This window comes from Lepeophtheirus salmonis, chromosome 9 (genome assembly GCF_016086655.4).
Source record: "Lepeophtheirus salmonis chromosome 9, UVic_Lsal_1.4, whole genome shotgun sequence".
Taxonomy (NCBI): domain Eukaryota; kingdom Metazoa; phylum Arthropoda; class Copepoda; order Siphonostomatoida; family Caligidae; genus Lepeophtheirus; species Lepeophtheirus salmonis.
Window position 1 is genome coordinate 22,409,960 of NC_052139.2, and position 16,187 is coordinate 22,426,146.

Here is a 16,187-nt window from a genome sequence, read left to right on the forward strand (position 1 = left end):
AATTGCCACATCCTCTTTATATACAAACAAATCAAATGTTTGTGCCGAGGAGCGCTGGTGTCATTGGTTTAAATCGGAGCTGGAGTCGTCTTTCCATCTTCTCTTTTACTACCCAAAAATACTCCCCTTATCTGGATGGTGGAGTGTATTATTCTTGGAGCTTATAATGTGTTCCTGAGAACTTCTGACTGGCTCATAGCAACATCCGCTTAATACGACAAGGTTTTTAAAATTAAGTTTATAATTGCAAAAGTACAAGGCATTATATACGTAGTGAAGGTTGATGAAAGAAGAATTATATCATGCCTGGAAGTTCTTTTGTCCCAACAAAAAGACATACTAAAAACTTTGAGGATTCGGGGTTCCCCTCGAAAAAGCAGGTATAGCCAGTACCTTTGCACTTATAATTAGAAGTTTATCTGTAGTCTTCTTTACGAGCGGCTCGCTTATCCTCCTTCATTTATTATTTTACATTATGCAGTATTACTGTTGGTATTTGTGTATGTGCTCCATTACGTTAAGTGAGGCAAGGAATACTAAAACTACTGGAAAGGAAAATATTGCGTTCACACTAGGAGGCTGGATCTCTCTTTTTTGTAACTATAAAAATGAGAAGTGACTAGTACGATTTCTGAGCATTGATTGACAAATTAATCCTACTCGCAAAAATTTATCACAATCATAAGATTTGATTTTATACCCAGAAAAATTATAACGGAACTTATATGAGTTTTTATTCCTTATATAATAATACAACTATAATATTGTAAGTAAAATCATCTTTGAGGCCGAATGAAGTTTGGGAATGTTTTTATTCTTACAATTACATCTGTTTAATGTGAATGTATGTATATAAAATGAGTAAATAAATAAATATATATATAAAAGTCTCATGTGGCTCAGAGCAGAGTTCCGAAATGAAAAAAGAAAAATTCTTGTCGATGGCCTTACTTGATACAAAGTCAAACTTGTATTTATTTCCTTAATCTTACTCCTGTTTCAAGCTATGAGAGCTAAGCTGTTTTCCTTCAAGCATTCTTCAAATAATCAGGTTAACTGCATTATTATTATTTTTTTTTTTTCATATTAAAAGAGCTTAGGATTTACATCCCCTGCTGAGTATTATAATTAATATTTGTCAGTTTGAACTACTTGATTCAAACTAAAGTCATTTATTTTTGGAGTTTTATCAAGATTTGATGGAAATTTGCCAATTTTTTGTAGTAAAAATGTCAACTTTGAACACCCACAATGGAGTATTCCTCAATTATGATGAAATTAATGATGTTAGTAAAAATGTTTCATGGAAGTTGATATTCTCGAAGTAGAGCTTATAGCTTTATAATCTGAAAGTATTTTAATGACAAATTTTTTATCACATATAAAAGGTTCCTTCTCCCATGCTGCTTAAGTTTATTAATATTGATAGGGTGAAAAACAGTTATCATTTCACTATTACACGTCCCGTTTTCAAAACTGATATCAGATTTGAGATTCCACTATCAAAAGGGATTTATCATTTCCAATGTACTCTAAATTTCACTAGTTTAAATTATACTGCTCATGTATCCTTATTTGAAGCTCCTTAAACACAAGATTACTCATTACAGACCCATAGTGATTGAGGAATTGTAAGAGACGGACATTCTAGGGAATCATTGGAGTTTATCGTCACAAAATCAAATTTTATTGGTCATACTCCTCCGTTATAATAGGAATCTATTACAAAATTTACCTTCTAACGCAAATTAAACAATTACTCGATACTTCCTTAATTCTACCAACACCAACTTATTTTACTGGATATTTGATTGCAATGAGTTAATTGATTTTGCCTTATTCTTAGGCCCAATTTGTTTAGAAGATATTTTATATCATTAACAATGAGAACATCAATTAATCCACTTTCTCCAGCTATTATTTCTTGTAGACATTTAAAATATGGATATTTTATGTGAAATTCCTTTTCTAATCCCAAAGATTTCCCACATGTATTTCCTACAGAAAACAAGCTTATATACCATATACACAAACCTAACCAGGTATTCATTTCAAGTCCAATTAAAACACTAAATTGTATTTTATACCTAATCCTATTATCACTCGAAGAATCTATCAACACACGAGCTTGTTTCCATAATCCATCTCAATCTTGAATTTCAATCATAACAACTGCATATATTATTTTATCTACATACAGGGTATTAACATTCGTTTTTTTCCTTCTCATCCTTAGTATTGATTTTTATATGAAGGGGAATGTGATCGTCGTCGTGTCAGTTCCAAAAATTACATTTCAAAAATTTGGACCTCTTATGTCTAACTTTTAGATATCTAAAACAAACTTTTTTTTTCGTTCTAATATTCTGAAGTTCTTTTAAAGACAATATAACAAATTTATAACATTTCGTGAGGTTATAACAGTTATTGTCACAGCCACAACCATACTCTATCTCCGCAGCTTCTTTATTGAACATAGACCATAATGAGTAATATTGTGTTCTCACATCATCTCTTACATTGATATGCACTTTCCCTCAGAAATCAGACGAGTTTTTATACTTTATAACTCTTCTTCATTGTTATAATCTCTGATGTAAGTTGTGCCTTATAACTATTCTATTTAAAGACCATTATTAACCTATTCTGCTTGACCAATTATTCTCATACGATTTCGAAAACGCTCGATAGATATTGTCCGATTCTTCATTTGCTTACCATTTCTATTTTACTCAAAGGTTTCTAAAAACGAAGTTTTCCCCAAATGATATTTATTTGCAACTACATCCCACTTTTCAGGTTTATGTCCAGCTATTTGAAGTGCCGATCTCTTTGATTCCTTTTTCATTTCTACCTACTCGTTTACCGTATGATTTTGCTGTTCTGGAGTTTTCACAAATGTATCTTCGAAACGGGAATGAAATGAATACCATTTCATAGACAATTTTTCTCCGCTAATCCTGGCTCTAATATTATTGTTACTACATTTTTCAGCAGTGGTACATCTTCAGTTCTCAATCTTGCTGCAATTAGTTCTAAATTATTCACATCAATACGTGTTCCTTCATTTGTTAGTGCAAATTTTATTTCAAAACTCGTATCTTCTCCAAATGCTTTTGTATTATTACAAAGCTCAATCACATTGTCTCTCAAAGATTTCTCATTTGCCAAGTTCATTTTTTATGTTTCAAGCTTAATTTTCTACTCTTCCTAGTTATAATCACCACTTCTCTGAGATTTCAAATCCGCATTCTTTACTTCTACCATCATAACTTTCTCTTCAAAATCTTCTACTTGACTTACTGCAAGTTAGCTCTTCTACAATCAACATAATAACTTTCTTCTTTTGGTAGATGAGGTGTGAGGTATTTTTTCTAGGTGTTGATACTCCTTACTGTTTTTTAACTTTGCTCAATAATTTTTCCAAATCTTGTTCGAGAATCTGTTCTCGAAACCTCTTTTCAATATGGTTCTCTGCCTTTCTATTTGTCCTCGAGCAGCTTTACTTCACTCCATATTTCTTCGACTTCTTTCTCAGAAATTGTGTTTGTAATACGACACCTTTTGTCCCTCTTGATATAGCATTTCACGGATATTTCTCGAAAAGAGCAACCCAACAAGTAATAATAAAAGTTTTACCAAGAATGAACGGTCGTTGATCTTTAGGACTCGTCTCATTTGACTCCTATAGTAACTGTTAATATAATACGACATTAGTTATAAATAAATATTCGAATAAATTTGTAAACGCTTTATAATGGAGTCACTTCTCCTACAATACGTAGTACACATTTCGTTTTATATACATTTCAAAATGGTAAAAAGGAAAGCAAGTAACGACCAGCTAATAAAATTGAGTGACGTCAATACAGTCTATTATGTAGTACTAAACGGACTCAACTTCTATACAAGGACAGGAGATGAGTCCATGGGAGATCAACAATCATTGACTCGTACTTGATTATAGGTAACTCCATGTTACAAAGGAACCGACAAATTTTCTTTATCGTTTGTTTGTATACAAAAAAAAAATTATTAATTGCAAAATTTAGCCAATAAACTTTTAGTTTTGTCTTATTATTTTTGTCATGCTATCCCCATAGCGAATTAAATTAGAAAACTTAATTGGATAAGTCTTTTGATATAATGAATCTGTCTAGTTAAAAATTGAAACAAAGCCCCATTTTTCAATTATTTTCAATTCAGCTGATTTTCAAAAAAAAAAAGAATGACTTAACATTAAGTTTTCATGTAAAATCATAAAGAAAATAAATATGGCGCAGTAAGTTGCGGGACACATAACTTTCTGCCCTTGCCCAAAATTGGAAACTTTTAAAATGTTTGTGGATTAGTAATAAATGCTATGGAACTTGTATAGCAAAAATCTCATTGTTGCACTTTTGAAATCAAGAGTTCCACTGATTTTAACAAAATGAGTCACAATTCCTCTCCATGAGATTAAACACATTAAGAAATTACTAATTTTTGGTCAGATTTAAAAATATATGTATAGTGATTTCTTATCTTGTTTGGGAGGGCAAATACATTTTAGATTAGTTTGCTGCACCATTCTACAATAAAGAAAAACTATGGAGTATGATAAAATTCTTAAGCTGTGTTCAAATATTTTAGAAACATGTCAGCCGCCATGAAAAATACATCAAACAATTATAAATCAAAGTATAATATAAGTTTTTCCCCCTTTTGTTCTTTTTTAAGCCAAATCAGTTGGATTATTTATGAAATTAGATATTTTTATGTAGTTATGTTGAGAATAAATTGTCAAATTTTTGAACATTTAATATTTTTTTCAAGGACAAGTAGTATCAAATGATGGAATAAAAAGTGATCGAAGTGTACTTTCTGAAATGGGTCGTCGTTGGCCAAATGGTACCGTACCATATAATATTCACCCAAATGCCTCAAGTCTTGCACTTGAAATAAAAAAGGCCATGGACTACATAGAGAAACAAACATGCGTGAAGTTTGTTAAAAGAAACACGGAGACTTCGTTCTTGTACATCATTGCAACAGAAAATTTACAATGTAGCTCATATGTTGGTTATTTTCCGAATCAATACACTCGTATGTCTTTGAACACCAAAAAATGCAACGTAAGTTTGAAAAAATTACTCAAATATAAAATTACAATATTCGAAAAAAAATTATTTTGATACTTATATGAAATAGAATGGAAAAACCATCCAGCACGAATTGCTCCATGCTCTTGGTTTTACACACGAACATACACGTCCTGATAGAGATGACTATCTGAAAATTAATTGGGATAATATCAAAGAAGATACATATCGAGAATTTTATAGATATGTCGAGAAAAGTAGTGATATAAGAGATTGCACACAAAGCTCTCTCACAAATAAATCAGAATGTACACGCGGAGAATTAGTGACAACTGAGGGTTTACCTTACGATTATGGCTCAATTATGCATTATTCAGAAAAAGCGTAAGTTGTTATACAGGTGTTCGTGTCTAACTGAAAAAACTGAACACTCCTTTAAATTTTAAGCAAGGTACATTACATATTCGTGATTTTAATCAGTTGAAACCGGTTTATACTTTGAGGCAAAGATCTTGACTAGTTATAAACACAACCCCAGCAAAATCTAAGTAGCAACACTGAAACAACGGCCGATAATATGGAGAGACTTATTGTCGCAATTTAGGAGCTTTCTGCTCGTGGGAAAACTCCCACTGAAATTGCCAAGGTTCTGAACTGCAGCCGCGCCACCGTTTACAGTGTGGTAGCCAAAGGGACTCCAGAGGTGACCACTAGATTTAAGTCAAGACCTCGAAGGTTGGACGAAATGGTTGTTGCTGTGAAAAAGTATGTCGAGGACAAGAGAGGCAAGGTCACCGTCAGCGGCCTCTCCAGGGAGTTCAACGTCAGCAAAAAGACCATGGACCGGCTGGTTACGAAAGATCTTGGCCTTAATGTCTACAATAGAACTTATTGGCAAGCCCTCAAGCCTGTAAACAAGGAAAAACACCTCGCAAAGTGGAAGACTCTTCTCAACATGCATAAGAAAAAGTCAGCCCATGTCGTCGTTTTGTTCAATGATGAGACACCCTTCAGCCTAAGCGAGATGGTGGCCATCTATACCGACTTTTATCTGCCGGAGTTTCTCGGTCCTAGGGTTGATGATATGGTACATGTGGGTAAGGAACAGCACTTTGCCAACCTCCAAGTCTTGGCTGTTTGTTGCGTCCAACGGTCAGAAATGTGATCTCATCTTCTTAGAGGACCCTGAGGGCTTAACTCTGAGACGTACTGACAATACTTGAAAGAGCGTTCTCTTTAGCCAGGGTTACTGACGGGTACAGGTGGTGGTGGCCGCAGGACGGTGCCACCTGCCACACTATCAACTTTACCCAAGAGTTCCTTTAGATCGAGACTCCAGCCTTTTTCGATTGCAATTCTTGCCAGCCTCACACGTCTGATTGTTCGCCGCCTGACTTCGGAGTGTTTGGGTTTTTAAATGCTATCGGGAGTCCAATACAATTCCAAGGACCAGCTGAAGTCTGCCCCCAAGAATGCTTGAGCCAACCTCAGCCAGAGCTTCATGACCAAGTTATGCAACAAGATTTTGTCCATGCTGGAGTTGGTAGTGGAGAACATGGCCGGCCATATTTAATAGATATGGGTTTAAGACTCTCATCTTTCATGTTCACTAAATACATTCGTCGACCACTTTAAAAATTACATAATTATTTAACTATTTTTAAAAATTTCAGAGTGTTCAGTTTTAGACACGCACACATGTAATATTAATTATGCCTAAAAATATTATTCCAATCAAATTTAATTAGATATTTTCTCTTCCAGTTTTACGAAAAACAGTTCATCCAAAACAATGGAACCAATTCAAAAAATTCCATTTGGAATAGAAATGGGAAAAACTAGAAGCTTAAGCTACTGGGACATTTTAAAAATAAGGAAAGCTTACAATTGCTGTAAGTTCAATTTTATTTAAAGTCAAAACTCAACGATAAATGGGTTTGTTTTTAGCCATGTGCTTAACATTAGGCCTAAAAAAAACCTGCAAATTCCCTTTCAAATATTATGGAAAAATGTACTATACATGTACTGATGCTGCCAGTGATACACCCTGGTGCGCAACAGAAGTTAGGGAAGATACGAAAGAATATACCGAATATGACTACTGCGAACCAAGTTGTATACGTGAGTCCATTATATGTACAATTACAGGGCCCTCAATAACAAGCGAGTGGATTATTTTTTAATTTTTCGAACAAATATTCGAAAATATTTTTGGTACAGCTTTTATTTTTTAAAATTGATGGTCTACTTCAGCAGAAAGGTTAATACATTAAGAAAAAAAAATATTCCAATATTTTTACCGCCTATGAGGTTTTTTTTAGCCATTACCTTCAACTTATTAAAATATGTTACTGTAAATTCGTTATTAGGGCACTCTCCTATATTTAGACCAATAGCCCGTCCTAGAATTGTTAATGCAGTTAGAAATTATTAACTCCAAGGAATTATTTGGAAGTAATATTCTTATCTGTGAATCTATTAAATAAAGAGCCAGATGATTCTTCAGGTGTTCTAAGGGTCAGCATCGGACCTGTTGGTATTGTATTTCCTTTTACTGCTCCTTAGAGTCTACAAAAATAAACAGAATTAAAAAAACAGTAATTAAAAATTAACTTTTGTATTTTGTACTCCACTTCCACAATCTAAAAGAGTAATTTTATAGCTTTAAGGTAGTTTCAATAATTTGCTTTCGCTAACATTTATTCTCCCTCCTCGCAAAGTATCAATTCTCACCTTCACTTTACATAAAATTTTGGAGGAACTCCATTACAGTAATATAATTAAAGATACGTAGCTATATGACAACGAGCTCGGGAGAACGGGTACATGAAATCATCATAGTTTAAATTGAAAGGCCCGGAGGAGAAAATAAAATTCACAAAAATCAAATATAACCCCTAAATTAAGAGCAAAGAGCTATTTTCCTTTTTCAAAAATCAGAGCAGTCCACTTTTTGTTCATTTGGGCATTTTCCCGAATCTTTCCGTTGATTAATAAAGTTATAGTTGAATCAATGTAAAATTATATGGAAGAATAGGAAAAAATTAGATGAAATACCCTCACTTTCAATAAAACCTCTCAAAATATATTTTAAAAATTATAATTCGGCACACTTGTTTTGTTGGAGCCTGTAACTTTAAGATTGACTATTATCCAAATGCACAAGGGAAGTATATTTGAATTTATGATAAGTTAGATGGTAAATATTATATATATTTTGTAAACATCAGAATGTGGAACCTCCAACCATCCTTTTAAATCTTGTAATCAAACAACAGAGGGAGAAAAAGGAACTCCTCAATTGGAAGATTATCCCTGGCATGTATTCATTATGAAATGGAAGGAGGATGTTGTGAAGTGTGAAGGGGCCATACTGACAAAACATCATGCCATCAGTGCAGCAAGTTGCATCAAAGAATATGACAACGAAATACTAGTAGTAAGTAGAAAATCATTATTAGATTGAATATATTAGCTTTCCTTAGTCAACTAGGTTGCACACTGAGAAGGGGCGTCCACAGGATGTAGGCTGGAGAAGTTGTAGTCCCATCATCAAATTAGACATTTTTTTTTGTTTTTTACTATACTTTTTTTCATCATTCAGCAAATTATTCAGCAGCACAATATAAAATTCATATTTGAATTTTTTCCCAAACAATTTATTTTTTTGTGAATAGTTATATAATATGATGATCTCTTTTTCTAAAAATTTAATTTTTGTGAATAAATATAGAGTTGTGATTGTTTTATCCTAAACTTAAAAATTGAAATTAATTTTAGAAATTTTTCCTTTTAAGTTTTTGTAGATACCATCTGATTTTTTAAACTTTTTTCTAAAGAATTGAATTTGAAATTGTCAAACGAAAAAAAAATTATTTTCTTTGAATAACTATGAACTTTTGTAAATTTTTCCAAAAAGTTTAATGTTTCAAATTTTTTTCCAAAAAATCCCTGAGCCAAGACCCCTTCCCCTTTTATAATCTTGCAAACGCCCCTTCTGAAAGTTATACAATAGTTTCTTTTTCCTTTGAATCTAAATTTTATGGAAAAAAAACTTCATTATGTTCCTAAACAAAATTAAATATGCTTACAAACCATTTTTATTAATCTTAAAAATTCCTTGTTTTGGAATTTATGTTTTTACGAATTTTTAATCCATGATTACTAAATCAGATTGATTGTTAGCTTAGATCTGATTATTTTGTTTTTCCAATTGATTTTTTTAGATTCTTTAATTTCAAAGTGAGAACCGATAGGAAAAATATAATCATGTAGCTATTATTCTGTATAATACACTCAACCTCTTCAAAAAAGATGGGTACTAATTTTGGATTGAACAGGTTAATATGAAAGTGTAGGATTAGTAACTCCTTCTGTTCATCTTGGTTAGTTATATTATATTTGTTGCACAAGACAGTTATAATATATACGATAGTAGTTTACCATTCAATATTTTGGTATTTATACATTTAAAAATACGATCATACCATGGCCCAGTTGTTTTACTACGAACTTTATTTGTGATATATAAACGAACGTCCTTAAATATTCCCTGATAGGATCACTATTCATTTTCAAATATCAAGGACTCATCACTATATTCAATTCGCTTAAGCCTTAACTAGATTTTTTTTTCTGTTTGAAGACTACTATTTTATTATTTTTTAGTATACACACTACTCCGTAAAATAAACATTCCTTATATAGATGCGTTAAAGAAAAAGGAATGCTCTAATCTCCCCCTCTCCCCCCACGTATTAATTTGCTTGAACTACTGATCGATAAGAAGTTTTGTGACGCATAAAACGCCCTAAATATGTACACCTTTAAATGATAAATTGGATTACTTCTTCTTACATACATTACAAAAAATTTACCATATCAAAGTTCTAGAGGGTTTAAAACTATATTGGCATTGCAAAAATTTACAAACTCAAAGCTTCTGGGAGAAGCTTGAAAGCAAATTCTACTCGTATTTGGAATAATATTCTAGCATGTCAAGAAATGGGGAATGTCTATTCAGAAATGCGGGAAAAGTCTATTACGAAATATATTAAAGCCGAAACCTCTGTTTTAGGACATGAAGTAGCTGAGACATAGGATGAGAACACTGATATTGGGAAACATTAGTTATACTTTTGTGAAACTAAAGGAGAAACAGTGTTACTTCGTAGAGATTTTGAAGCAAACAAATTATACAGTTTAATAGAACTCCAACCCCTGAAATTCTTTCACAAAAATAGATCAAAGTCGAAAATAACGAGACTAAAATTAACCTGCCCCCTATTCTAGAGGAGGACACTGATTTATGACAATTTATCAGTTGAAAACTTCAATCGGAAAATTATTCGAGACTCATGCATTTTTCTAAGTAGGCGAGTGAAACAAGGGTGGTATGTTTGTTGAAAGGCTATTCCCTGGATTGTTCGTGACCCTCTTGGTATTAAAGGTAATACAAGAAGGAACTCGGACGAGATATTAAAATGAATCATGTCTCACCTCAGAAGCCTCAGTAACTGGCATATAGATATGAAAGACTTCTTAAGTATACGTCAGTCAGAGAGTCAAAATTATGGAGATCTGTGTAACGAAATTACTGAATTGGGATACTTTCCTAACAGGAAGAACATCACAAAAGACTGCCTGCATATTGGTGTGTTTATCCAAGCTATAAAAAAAGAATCTGATGGGATAAATTAATGTCTGAAGAACCTAAATTGCAGATGCTAGAAAAACAGTTTCTTTCTTATATTTTTTCCTTCCTCCCCTCCCCGAACTATTTTTTGACCGAATATAGTTATGATATTATGGAAATAGTCGAATCAATGTCAAAAATTCAAGCTATCTCTTCAACCTTTTCAATTATTTCTTTTTTTTAAATTACTTGTTGTTATATTTCCTTTCTAAATAAGTTTTGGGATTTATTTATATTTAATTCTTTTTGAATAGTTGTCCATAGCTTAAAGGGATAAAAACAGTTGAAAATATCATATATGCAGTAATTAGAGGCAATATATACCTTCAAATCTACTCAGACATTTTCATCTTGGAAGGGTCAATACTGTGTCAGGAGAAACATTAGGGGCCTAAATATAAGTAAGTAAAGTTTTTTATGTTCTTTAACATGAAAAAACCAAAATACAGGCATACAACTATCAACATCGGCTTATTATATATGTATATTAGCAGATGGGGGTAAGGTTGATGAAGTTTTATTTCTAACAAAAACTGCCTAATAATGATAACATCAGATACTAAAAAAAAAAAGCATAGAAGCATTGTGTTAACACCAAAAAACTGAAAATAAATTAAATATTAAAGATGATGATGTTATAAAAGTTTTGAGGTGGCTTCAAAAACTTTAAGGGACTTTATCCCACTCCTAAATGCCCCCCCCAACAAAAAAAGTAGTTCCTATTGAGACCACTGTTAAAGACAAAAAAGTACCGTTACAACAGGTTAAAAATTTTTATCAATGCATAAAAAATGTACTCGTATTTTAGAATATACTTTTCTAGATTAAAACAGGAAGTGTGGACAGTCAAGCCTTTTCAACTCCATATATATTGTATTATATCAGCGATAAAGCATATCACCCAGACTACGACTCAACAACCCATGAAAATGACATTGTCATTTTAACCGCAGAATTTAACATTGTGCCTAATGTAAATTTAATCCCTGTTTGTTTACCGCAAGTAAGCACTCACGACTTTACCAACATGCTTGCTACATGTAAGTAGATTATTTTGCATCCAATATCTCATTATTACAAAAAATTATGCATTACAGATACAGGAGTTGATATTCCCGCTATTTCAACGCACACTAAATTAGGATTCCTAATCACAAAGATTGTAAACGACAACAAATTTAAAAGTTCCCATTCGCTGTGTGCTCAAGCTATAAATACTTCCTCAAATGGAAACTGGGGATCGCCTCTAGTTGCAAAAGTTGATGGATCATGCGCTTTGATTGGAATACATTCAAAACAGACTGAAGGAGACAAAATTTTAAAGTTCACTCGTATTGATCGTTACTTGGATTGGATCAAACCGAAAATATTACACTATTATATCGTATATAAAGAGTATAGCTTTTGGGAGTCTGTTAATGATGAAATTAATGGAAATTAATGATGAAATTAACACACAAATCTGACGTATTTTATTGTTTTATTTTGTTTTTGGTTGTTGTTTTTTTTTATTATAATTTAATTACATAAAATAAATAAGTGTTGGATTCGAGTGTTACTCGAACTAAAAAAACTCAATCAAGTCAAAATTTTCCCTCAAATTAAGCAAAACATCCCAACCCCTCCCCTGCTTTAGAGGCCTCAAGTGTAAAGGTAGTGTATGAAATATTTTACATCAGAGATTGATTCGCAGACTTCATGGTACTTATATACCAAAGAATCTCTTAGATTAAAAAATATATGAATAGTTTTGTAAATTTTAAATAATTTTTTTCATCTCCAAATATATCCGCAAATTTTCTATGCTAAGTAGGATTTTTTTCTTACATTTTGATTCTATTGTGTGTTTCAACTTGAGGCTAGTTAACCTCCCTAAAATTGAATATATATAAAACGTTATTTTTCCTTAATGTTATATATCATATTAAAAGTATCATTAAAAAAATGAAAACGTTTTTTTACCATCATATTTTAAACTTGTAAGTTTAAAATTGTTGTTTAATTTGATATGGATTTATGATTTATATGAATTTAGTAATAATATTTATCTATTTTTTTAGATTTTCTAAATATATTTGTAGTTATGCTATTTATAATTTTTAATAAGATACATGTAAAAAACAACCAACTCAGAAATTAATGAAAAACCTCCTCATTAAAAAAAGGTATACACGAAGTGTAGAATCAATTAAGATGGATAGTACATTGGTTAACGAATACCATACAAAGTCATTGATAAATTACATACCATAATAGCTTGTCACAAATTCGAGGGTCAAAGTATACCTCCGGGTATTGAATTTTTGGCTTTAAACGAATATAAAATTTTAAGATTACTTTTTGAAATAATGTTATTTCTTTTCCATATACAATTTTTTAATAGCATCATTTCTTATTTTCGCATCCAATATTAATTTTTTTTTAAATATTACCTCAAATTGTGATAACTACATACAATTTTAAGCTTTTTTAGTTATAGAATATCTATACTAAATTAAAAAAGTAACATAAGTAGATTGAAGATGAGGAAGAATATGATCTACACTTGATATTACAAAGATATTTTATTATCTCTGAAGAAGTAACAAATTTTTACTAATTTTCTAATATCAACATCTGTATTTTTGCGTCTTACTTTGCATTTAAGTATATGTGTACAAAAAAGTCATGGAAGTAAATTCAATATGATATTCATGCTACTTTAATTTTAATTTATGTATCAACGATAATGATGAAAAATGAGGCCATAGATGAGTCACAACTACTTTTATCAAATGTAAGGGCAGCTTCATATCGCTAATGAGAAAATATCTTATACTATTGCTATAAAATTTTCAAATAAAAGTTTTAAAACCTAAGGACTAACTGTTATTAGAATTTTAATTCTTATCTCTAAACAGTACATCTCATGGAAATCTAAATTAACTAGAACGCTCACGCGTTGAAAAAAAGAACAGAAAATTTCAGTTATGAGGCTATTGTATTTCCCTCGTGTTTTCATACTCAACAGTGAATTCAGTATTTAGTTAACACAGCTTTGTTCATTATCATTAAAACGTGCGTTACTGACAACAATCTAAGTTAATTAATATAATATTTGCTTATTTAAATACAGCTTGTGAATTACTTCTGATTGTGTGTTTTTCTATCTCTTCTACGATCTACTTTTGAGCACAGTAAGTAAAATATCCTGTAGCACTTGTGGATATGGGATTAATAATTTATCTATATATTTGTAAGTTAAATTTGCCTTATAAGTGCTGTGTTCCTATGTACTCCTCCGGATATGATGGAAAACCAGCCATAGCAAGGTTGTCGCTCCATTCTTTTCCACTGGATGAATCTTCAAAAGGTGCCTGGCTTAGAGCCATTCCACGGGAGAGTAATAGGACTTCAAGAGAATAACTTTGTATATGAGAGTGCAGACCACAAGAGGAATTATCGATCTTGTGGAGTTGAAGATAATAAGCTCCAAAAACGTTATTTGAAACCCTCTGCAGTGCGTAGTATTTTCCCCAATCTTCCCAAATACTTGTCATCCGTCAAAAGTCAAGGGCCCCCATCGAGAGCTACTACTTTACCTAAACACAATTTAGTTGGTACCGTCAATTGTCTGGTGCAAACTATTTTGTATCTGTGCGCCAAGTACTCGAGGAAGAAAAAAAAGGATATATTCCCTTATAAAATTGGATGGCCTTGATTTGAATGACATAAAAAATATTCATTCTGACTCTGATAAAAAACAAGATTCAAACCAAGAAAAAAAACATTTGTATTGATGAAATTTTGTCGACTTCACAGTCTACCGAGTTTAGTTTTGAATTAGAAGATGACAAAAAAACTATTTTATTCTTTGTTTTAGGCTATATAGCCAAATTTTAATCCTTTAAGTTAAAATACAATTAATGTAAAGCCAAACTTGTGTTCTAAAAAAGTTTTCCTCAAGTTAGTTTGGACAAATCAATTGAGGAATGTTCGAAAAGCAAGTTCCTAGATCAAATTAATAGAGGAGGAATGGTCACTCCAAGTGATGACTTATTTTCGATTGTCACACAAATTTATTGTTTATATAACTTTATTATTTCAAGTGAAAACGCAAAATCTATTTTTTTTTAATACAATAATTTTAGAAAAGTATTTACAAAAATATGTTGTGATATGATAGATTACGAACTAGTTATAATTAATCAAAATTGATCTTATGGCCATATTTTGAAAGATTTTAGCATTTGTTGCCAAGTTTTCAATATTATTACCAAGCATTTATCTAAAAAAATAAATAATAAACTAATTTGAAAAGGTTGTACGGCAATGCAAAATCTTGTAAACCGAATAAAATAATTGTTAAACTTAGTTCTCAATAATATATATGTATGTTGTGTTTTGTTGTCATTTAAAATAATAAATAATAGTTGTTAAAATTTTACCATCGCTTCTTTTTCTTAATTTAATTTTGTTCCTTTTTATACGCGTCAAATGTTCCATGTTCGAAATTTCCATACCTAGCCCCGCAAGTAAACTTTGATTTCCTTTTAGGTTGTCTGTAAACTTTTATTTACTATTTTATTAGGAAAGTTACAGGAGCATAATTGCAGTGTCGTCCTGGCTGTCATACTGGAAGATGTCACACAAACACTTGCTCAAGGACCATGAAGTAGTAGATTATTTACAATTGATTTCAGCGTCTGTTTCTGAAGACGAAAAATATTCAAGAAACGATGAAAGTGAATACATTCCGAAGGCCAATAACTCATCATTGGACAGTGACGTTGAAATCTTACAAAATGAACCAACTGACGAAGTGAACGAATTAGAAAAATTATTGACAATAGGTATAGCTTGTAGTACTCCTTGCATTAGTACATAACAATATATTCTACAAAAGCTGGATCACGTCGATGTTCTATCCATGTTTTGTAGAACATGTTGGATCTAGCTTTCATTAATGCAACAATCCTCTACAGAGAAGTCTCCGGTAAACAAATTACAACCCGTGATTTTCTTCTTCCATTGGGAAAGGAGATGCAGCTGCAATATACACGTAAAACAAGAGATAGCTATGACTCTTCTAGAGATGATGATAATGACGTAGCTGAAACAAAATCAAGAAAGAGGAGGCAGTGCCAGGGCGGGAAATGTAAAGATAAATAATGTAAAATAACAAAATTACAGAAAAATGTTGAAAATGCAAATTGGATGTTTATGGTAAATGCACTAGTAAAATATATAAGAAAGTATTTTTCAGTAAATGTATACACTAATTGAAAATATTATGAATAAACTTTTTGTTAAAAAATTAATAACCAATTTTTAAGAGAAACAATATTGAGATTTTTCCTGATAATTTAATTTCAATAAATATATTTAAATATAATTATAAACTGTTTTATTAATCTGAATCTTTGTCAATA

At 31.5% G+C, this 16,187-nt stretch overlaps 1 protein-coding gene and 2 long non-coding RNA genes across 3 annotated transcripts; all 3 read left to right on the forward strand.

Annotated features, from left to right (window-relative positions):
• Positions 1 to 4,797: 4,797 nt before the first annotated feature.
• On the forward strand, positions 4,798 to 13,634 carry LOC121124849 (uncharacterized). Its single transcript, XM_040720052.2, has 7 exons — positions 4,798 to 5,114; positions 5,191 to 5,465; positions 6,846 to 6,973; positions 7,029 to 7,202; positions 8,312 to 8,520; positions 11,600 to 11,816; positions 11,874 to 13,634. Exons 1-7 carry the CDS (start codon positions 4,869 to 4,871, stop codon positions 12,215 to 12,217), a joined length of 1,593 nt encoding a protein of 530 aa, XP_040575986.1. The 5' UTR covers positions 4,798 to 4,868; the 3' UTR covers positions 12,218 to 13,634.
• Positions 13,635 to 13,753: 119 nt separating this feature from the next.
• LOC121124451 (uncharacterized) lies at positions 13,754 to 15,202 on the forward strand. The gene is made up of 2 exons (XR_005866309.2): positions 13,754 to 13,952; positions 14,017 to 15,202. It is a non-coding gene; the product is annotated as an uncharacterized lncRNA (long non-coding RNA).
• Positions 15,203 to 15,254: 52 nt separating this feature from the next.
• Positions 15,255 to 16,187, forward strand: LOC139906379 (uncharacterized). The gene is made up of 3 exons (XR_011781867.1): positions 15,255 to 15,290; positions 15,347 to 15,608; positions 15,662 to 16,187. It is a non-coding gene; the product is annotated as an uncharacterized lncRNA (long non-coding RNA).